The sequence below is a fragment of the Ictalurus punctatus genome, chromosome 11, assembly GCF_001660625.3.
Source record: "Ictalurus punctatus breed USDA103 chromosome 11, Coco_2.0, whole genome shotgun sequence".
NCBI lineage: Eukaryota > Metazoa > Chordata > Actinopteri > Siluriformes > Ictaluridae > Ictalurus > Ictalurus punctatus.
In genome coordinates this window covers 10,863,213-10,871,198 of record NC_030426.2, presented here as the reverse complement: position 1 = coordinate 10,871,198, position 7,986 = coordinate 10,863,213, and the positions used below count along the sequence as shown (strand labels likewise).

The window sequence follows — 7,986 nt, the reverse complement described above, 5'->3', positions numbered from 1 at the left end:
GCACACATGGGCATGCTGGTGAGGTGTCCACAAACTATTGGCCATATAGTGTAAGAGTCCTGAAGAAATGTAGTTAAAGCATCAATGATAACACAATTTTTCCTTGGACCCTGTTCAGAACTTGACTTGAACAGCAGCTTGGAGACTTTGGACATGGATGTAAGAGTGCATTAATTTAAATTGGACCTGAATTGACTACAACTTTGCAATAGCTTCATTGAAAGAATGTTCTTGATATTCCTGTAAAAACTGCAAAACTCCCAGAAGTCCATCCTACGGTGGGATTTGGTTCCAAACCTCAGCTGTGGCTAGTATGAAGGCAGCTCTCATTGGAAAGTTACTGTTATGTGTAAAACACATTGTACACTCTAAAGTGTTCTTTAATTTGACTCTCTAGAGAATCTCTTAGGGGTCACTGTAGAAGAGGCAGACTACATAACAACAGGACAATTGTCTTGCCAGAAATACTTTTATAAAGCTAAAATCATGAACGACAGAAATAAACATTGATAAACTATTTTTTAAGAGTGCAGGTTGTTAATGAAACTTCCATCTCATACCATTTTGTTTTTCTCTGCATAGTAGTCTGGCAAAGAAAGTCTTAAACCTTGTCCAAGTCTTAAAGAAGCTACCAGCATCTACTGGCAGTAAACTGTAAAGGCTCTTTAGAGAGCTCCTATTTTACAGTGTGGCCTTCTAAAAGAATTCTTTCTTCGAAAGCAAAGAGGAATGTCCTGTTTTAGAACTCCTGTGGGTGCCAAGAGGCCCTCTTGCTTGCTGTTACAGAAACGTGTGTGTGTGTGTGTGTGTGTGTGTGTGTGTGTGTGTGTGTGTGTGTGTGTGTGTGTGTGTGTGAAAAGAGAGCTTCATTACATAGTAGAAGTAATTCCTAGAAAGATCACACTCATGTGTGTTCATGTGTTTCTTAATTCGGGTTTGTGACATCCCCATCAGAGCTTGGTAACTCCACTGAAAGGTGCCTCAGTGTAAACCATACGCTAATTACCAAAACATATGCTCATGACGAACACACACACACACACACACACACACACACACACACACAGCCTTTCTCAGAACTTTGGTAACTTCCAGCAATAAAAATGTAACATAAAAATTAAATCAGTTCAATTCAGTTTTATTTGTATAGCATTTTTAACAATGGACATTGTCCCAAAGCCGCTTTACTGAAATATAGCAATTCAGAATATACATTTTAAATGTATGAATTTATCCCTAATGAGCAAGCCAGAGGCGACACATCAACACGTCTCCCAGTGAAACGTTAATCTGAGATCCTCCAATTACCATCTAGCACTGTAGCACAGTACCTTTTTAAGAACGTAAACCATTAACCATACTAGGAACCCACGATGAACACTTTTTTCTATTTTCTCTATCCGTCTGTATGTTTGTGGTGTGTGTGTGTGTGTGAGTAAAGGATCAGGAGGCGTTCCACTCTCACAGTCATGGTAACTATTCAGCACAGCATTTGACCTGAAACAGTCGCCTCTCTCACAGGCTCGCTCTCATAGTCTCAGTGTGTGTGTGTGTGTGTGTGTGTGTGTGTGTGAGTGTGTGTGAGTGTGTGTGTGTGAGAGAGAGACTACAAACACGCACACACACACATTTTCTTACTATCCTTGTGAGGATTACTGACATAATTATTAATGCAGCTAATTAATGCTATGTTCACACCTTAATCTTACCCTAAGCTTAACCTCAGTAACCAAAAGGAAACATTTTGGTCTTTCCTTAAATAAAAGCTGCAGTTTTTGTAAATAGGCAATTTTCCTTATGGGAACCAGCCAAATGTCCCAATCAGATATTCCTATCTTTGTGGGGACATTTGGACCCTACAACACACACACACACACACACACACACACACACACACACACACACATTTTGGACTGCTTCTCACTAACCTAAGTCCTGTCTTTTGTCTTTTGGACAGAACCTCTTTTGTTGCTAATAATTAATGACCTGGAAAACAACTTGTTTCCTGCTGTTCAGAGAGAGAGAGAGAGAGAGAGAGAGAGAGAGAGAGAGAGAGAGAGAGAGAGAGAGAGTGAGAGAGAGGATTCATGATTCATTGAACTAACAACTAGCAGCTGTGAAGTTTGTTAGATCCAGATCTAATTATGAACCTTCATAAAATATTGACAATAAGTGATGCCTATTAACAGACAAACAGGCCTGGCATGTGTGTGGGTGTATGTTGAATTTGTGCTTGAGTTCTCATGGTTGGTTCTTGTTGGACCAGGCCTGCTGCCAGGTTGCTACTGTAGCATAAGATTTGTGTGTGTGTGTGTGTGTGGGGGGGGGGGGAGATAATGCTGCTGAGTTCCAACAGTCAGATTCCAGCGTTATAAAAAAAACTCACTTTCCTCTTTTGTAGTGACAGTTCCTTAGGTCAGTTTCTGCCATATCCCCAAATTGTGCCTGAGCTTGTCCCTGTCTCTAAGTCATGATAACTAAAGAGCCATATTTAACAACTATGCACACCAACAGTGCTACAATTTTAACAAACAAATGGTTTAAATGGTCAAGGTCAAGTGTTTGGCAATCAGAAGTGGTTAGCAATCAGAGATTAGACAGATGTATCTGTAATCTAGAAATCTGTAGAATTTTCTAATACAGGTTGGAGTTCATCATCCCTGAGGCAACAAGCCTCTGGCTACCATGCTCTATAGTTGGGATGGGTTTTTATTTCTGGCATGACATGTTTTGCTTTCTTCGGAGGTTGTGTACATTGAGCTGTATTTATCAAATCTAAGATTGCCAGCAACATTTTTTCTGTAGAAATTTATATAATTCTTCTTGTCTTTCTTATGGTACTTATAAGAAAGGCATAAGGAGATTACTGCAGCAGATTCTGCTACATGTTTGAGGATTCTTTGAGGATTCTTGCACTGATCTTTATAGAATTTGCAAAATTACCTTATAGACTATAGTCTTTCCAGTTTTATGACCCAAAACATTCCTCCAAAGGTTCTCTGAAATCTGTTTAGATTACTGTAATTGCAGTTTTGTTGAGAACAGCAGGTAAATAACAATCCAATTACTATCCCTGAAGGAATATGTCAATGACTGATTCTTAATAATCTTTTTTCAATTAAGATATTATTATTAAATGTTGTATGCCAGTTGTTTCCTGTGTTTTGCTGTTATAGGGCTCACAAACCTTGTAGTTCGCAACTGTAGTCCTATTGCTTGGGATTGGGTGTAACCCTCTTTAGCTTGACTACATTACTGTTTCAACAACACACCCTGACCCTGAACACATGGACAACAACAAAGACAATAGATCTATTACACACAAGGCATAGCTGTTCGTTCTTGGCAAGATTCAAAAACACATGTGACTTGGAACCACACGCTGTGTGTCCTGTTTCATTTTACACTCTATGGGGAGGTACCTGTCAGTGTCATATCATATTTCTCTTTTCCATTTCACACTACATATATCTATCTACCTATCTAGCTGTGTACCTATCTAACCATTATTTTGGCGAGAGCCAAGTTCGCTGGCCTAAAATCAGCATGAAGTTAACATCTACTCTCATGTAATGGAAATCTTGATCCAGCCTCCCCCTCCCTCCTTTTAGATGTAGATGTAAATATATATGTGTGTGTGTGTGTGTGTGTGTGTGTGTGTGTGTGTGTATATATATATATATATATATATATATATATATATATATATATATATATATATACATATACATATATATATATATATATATATATATATATATATATATATATATACATATACATATATATAAATATATATATATATATATATATATATATATATATATATATATATATATATATATATATATATATATATATATATATGTATGTGTGTGTGTGTGTGTGTGTGTGTGTGTGTGTATAGTTGTCTTGCATTATATGTTTTAATTCAAGGCACATATTATTTGAAGTAGATCTAAATCACTGCCTGAATTGTCAGCAAAAGATAAAACTAACAATAACTATTTATTTTTGACAATAATGATGATAATGAAACCTGCTCCTATAGTTTTCCCATATATCTGCCTCTATTTCAGAACTGCAATAAATTTCAAGGAACAAGCCATTCCTGTATTTCATTTCTTGCCCTAGGGGACAGGACAGTGAACATAAACACACACTCACTTCCATACACAGCCAGGCCAGTTACAGGCAAATGGTTTCTCTCCAGTATGTCTCCTCAGGTGAGCTTTGAGATGGCTACTCTTGGTGTACATCTTGGCACAGCCTGGAAAGTTGCACTTGTGCATTTTGATGAGATCTGCCACTGGATTCTTCTGGAACTTCTGTGCTCCTCCGACTAGAAGACCGTTTTGGAACCCTCCCAAACCAAGACCATCCCGTCCACTACCCACAGGTTTTGCTGCAATGGGCACAGGTGCTATCCGCACAAATTTAGATGCGCCATTGAGCCTGGCAGATGATGAAGATGAATTGGGAGCAGAGGGTAGAATCTGAGGGACTAGTGCAAAGGTCTGTCCCTGGATGTTCACAAGCAGTTGGGCAATTTTTATGTCTGTGCCTGTGGTGGGTGGCTGAGTTGTTGAGGCAGGAGTTGCAGCCCCACAGGTGCTCTGATCCTCCCGTTTGATTTGAACTGGTTGAATTTGAAGAACAACAGGTGTCCCACTATTACCACTGCTGGCACTGGTTGTAGTGCTGTTCTCAGTGGAGACAGGTCTACTTTGGATCTCCTCCTTTATTGCATCCTCTGTCTGCATACTTGGGTTTTGATTACTTGGAATACTATCTGTGCTTTTGGTCTCATGCTCAACTCTGAAGTTTGATGGAATCTTAGCCATTGACAAAGTTTGATTAGAATGATGCTGAGATCCAATGGTGCTTGGCTCTGGTACCCTAGATAAGGTCTCTTCCATGACCACCATTCCTGTCCCCAATCCAAGGTCCAGCTCCAGCTCCAGTCCCAGGTGTGAGTTCCCCTCATGCTTGAGGGACATCAAACCATTCATGTTTTCTTCTAAGAACTCTTCAATTTCCTCCAGTGTGGGCTGGAAAGGTTCAGCATGTGTCTCCTCCATGTTTGAAGTGGACCAGACTGGTAAGTCAAAGTTCTCTTCTTTCATGCTGTCCCTTTGTGAGTTCCAGAGGATACTTGCTAGAGGAGTTGAGGTTACAGTGCTAACCTCGGCATTGTTGCCACCTCCACCACCAAGGGAAGTATGGGATAGCAGGAAGTTGAGGATGCCATCCTGGCTCTCAGCGCTTGATGAACTCCCATAGCTTGAGCTAAGGACTTGGGAATCTGGGGAAGAGCATGAACGCAGACTCGATGCATCACTGAGGTCATCTTCTGAGAATGGCGAAGGCATCACCGTATAGCTCTCCGAGTCTGATACCATATCCGATAGGTAGTACACCACAAGTGAAGCAGAGTCTATGTCACTGTAAGAAAGGAATTTCTCTTCAGCTGACAAGAAATTTTCCACCATTCCCTAAATTTTCCCTTTAATTAAAATTGATAAAGAATATTAAATTCCTATTCCTCGGGCCAGAGGGAATTGATGGAGTCCATGTAAAGTGAGAATGCTGTTTTTGCTCACAGCAAGAAAGAAATATCGTGATTCACACATGCACCAAAAACTCCAGGCTGCACCTACACCAAGAGAGGAGAGAGGATCAGATGTCAATATTACTTTGGTAATGTTTCTTTTTTACAACAGTAATTTTGTGTTAATGTTTAGATAATCAATAAAACCATTCTTGTTTCAATCACATTATCTCATATCATTGCTACTCAAGCACGTGCAAGTGCACCATATTCTACACGTGTAAACGATACTTAGTTTGTCACTTATTTATTATTCCTGCCGCTAGATGGCGGACAAACGCAATGACAATTCGCCACTGTGTTGGAGAACTTCTCTCAGTTAGGCTACTAATAATACATAAACATGATAACTATTAGCTGTTCCAGACTAGTCTAGACTAGTTTACAAGCTCGACAAAATATAGGCCAATTTATTCGCTAAATAACATTATTACTGTGTTGCATAGCACCAAGACACTTGTGGTAGAAGAAATGGCGGATATTAAAGATATCTGAAATAAAACGTTTGTCGTTTTTTTGTTTTGTTCGTTTGTTAGTAAATTGTTGAATAAAAGCAAAAGAACGTCTGAGAGGGTGTTATGTCAAATCAAATGACAATAATATGCGAGAACACACCCCTGTGATAACATATTCTATTGCTTAAAATGCCATTTAACAATTTCTTAATGAATAGTTTACGTGTTAGTACTATTAGAATGTTGGATAGATGAGAACAGGCTGTAAATGTGGAGCTGATTAAAAGTAAATTGCTGTACACATGCGCCCCTTTACGACGGACCGCGTTTGTTTTCCTCTGCCTAGCTATGTGACCGACAGTAACCTCTGAGCGCCGCTCACAAACTGTCAACACTCTGAGCAGTGAGCACGCAGCACTTTTAATAGCGCTTCAGTCACACGCGCAGCCTGCAGTCGCCTTATATGCAACAAATTAGCTTCAGTCACCAGCCCTGCAAGAGGAAGCAGATTACCCAAGCGACTCAACAGCGTATATCACCTCTTCATCGTTTTATCCAATAATGAGTTCGCACTTTGAACTGTAATCGAAATGCGTGTATTTCCACCACATTGTTCACTCTCCAGTCTGCACAGGACCACATGGTTTGGAAACAAACGTCCCTCATTCATGCATATGGAAACGATTTGGATTTAGTGATTCAGGATTGAATAGTTTTCATTTTAAAGCATGCACACACAAGTAACTGCAAGTGTAAATAGCCATTTTTGACGGCATCGTGGAAATTCTATATATAGGCTAAATGCTTTATTTTAAATTAATATCCTCGTAATGGTACTGTGCTGAATATGAATCGATAATGCAATCACAGAAATGTGAATCGTTACTTCCACGAGACGAAACCATACCCCCAGCTCCAGCTCTTCAACGTAAACATGTTTTTGTCCCAAGGCAGCGCACGCGTGCCGCAGAATAAAACACACTCTCACATACACACAGATATAATCCAAAGAAGCTAAAGTAAGTCTTGGGTAGAGCCTCTTACCCGTTTATTTCCAGCAGTCGGTTATAAATCCAACGTTATTTGTGGCATTTTCTTTTCTTTTCTTTTTTTGCACGACTCTTGTGTTATAAGAATGGCTGAATTGACGAACTTGCCCTTGCAAACCTTCGCGCTGTGTTGCTACACACTACTGGCCAGATACGCGGCACTGTAGTTGTACTATGTCTGAGACACGTGACCGTAGAACGCGCTACAGGGGCGAGAATGAGAGGCAGGGCGCGAGGGCTCGTCCAGTGCGCGCGATCTGGTTGGTTGGCACCGACGCAGGGCGGGACTAAGCGAATGGCGTCATCGAGCCAGACCTGCTTCTGTTTTGAATGTCAGCGCGTGGACGCTCTAGAAGCGGAAAGTGCCATTTCCACCTTTTCCTTCCCGCCTTTATCTGAAGGATGCTGAAAGAAGATCTGCTGACACCAGTTCAGAAAGGTGGTTGTGCAAAAGCCACAGTGCAACACATTTGTAACATACAGTTAAAAAGGTTTACAGTAGTTTTAATTCAAGGACTGAATTAGGTATTGCAAACCATTGAGTTTCTGTTCCTGCAGCCATTTCTGTTTTGATTTGGGTGTATGTTTTGGGGTCATTATCTTATTGTTGGAAAAATCATCTATTAAATGACAACTCCTTAATATCACCTTGACAGCTCCAGAATCAAATAAACTGTACGATTCGGAATTTTCTTCTCTGTCTTCCTCACCTCCTCCTTGTTGTTGCTAATTGGTCCAAATCCTGACACATTTTCAACTGTTCCAGACTTTTGGACAAACCCAAAAAATATGGTTTATTTAAGTCCCTGATTATGGCTTAGTCATACTTCTAAATGCTTATTAATTGTATTGACAGTTCTTTGGTTTCTAT

At 40.0% G+C, this 7,986-nt stretch overlaps 1 protein-coding gene across 1 annotated transcript in view; it reads right to left on the bottom strand.

Annotated features, from left to right (window-relative positions):
• The window catches only part of LOC108272123 (Krueppel-like factor 15), a 10,496-nt gene extending 3,210 nt beyond the window's left edge, over positions 1-7,286 (bottom strand). The window contains exons 1-2 of the mRNA XM_017480322.3: positions 7,111-7,286; positions 4,168-5,656 (exon numbers count right to left, since the gene is read on the bottom strand). Of these exons, the coding sequence (XP_017335811.1) occupies positions 4,168-5,492 (1,325 nt within the window). The 5' untranslated portion in view covers positions 5,493-5,656; positions 7,111-7,286. The remainder of the gene's footprint in view (positions 1-4,167; positions 5,657-7,110) is intronic.
• Positions 7,287-7,986: the final 700 nt, after the last annotated feature.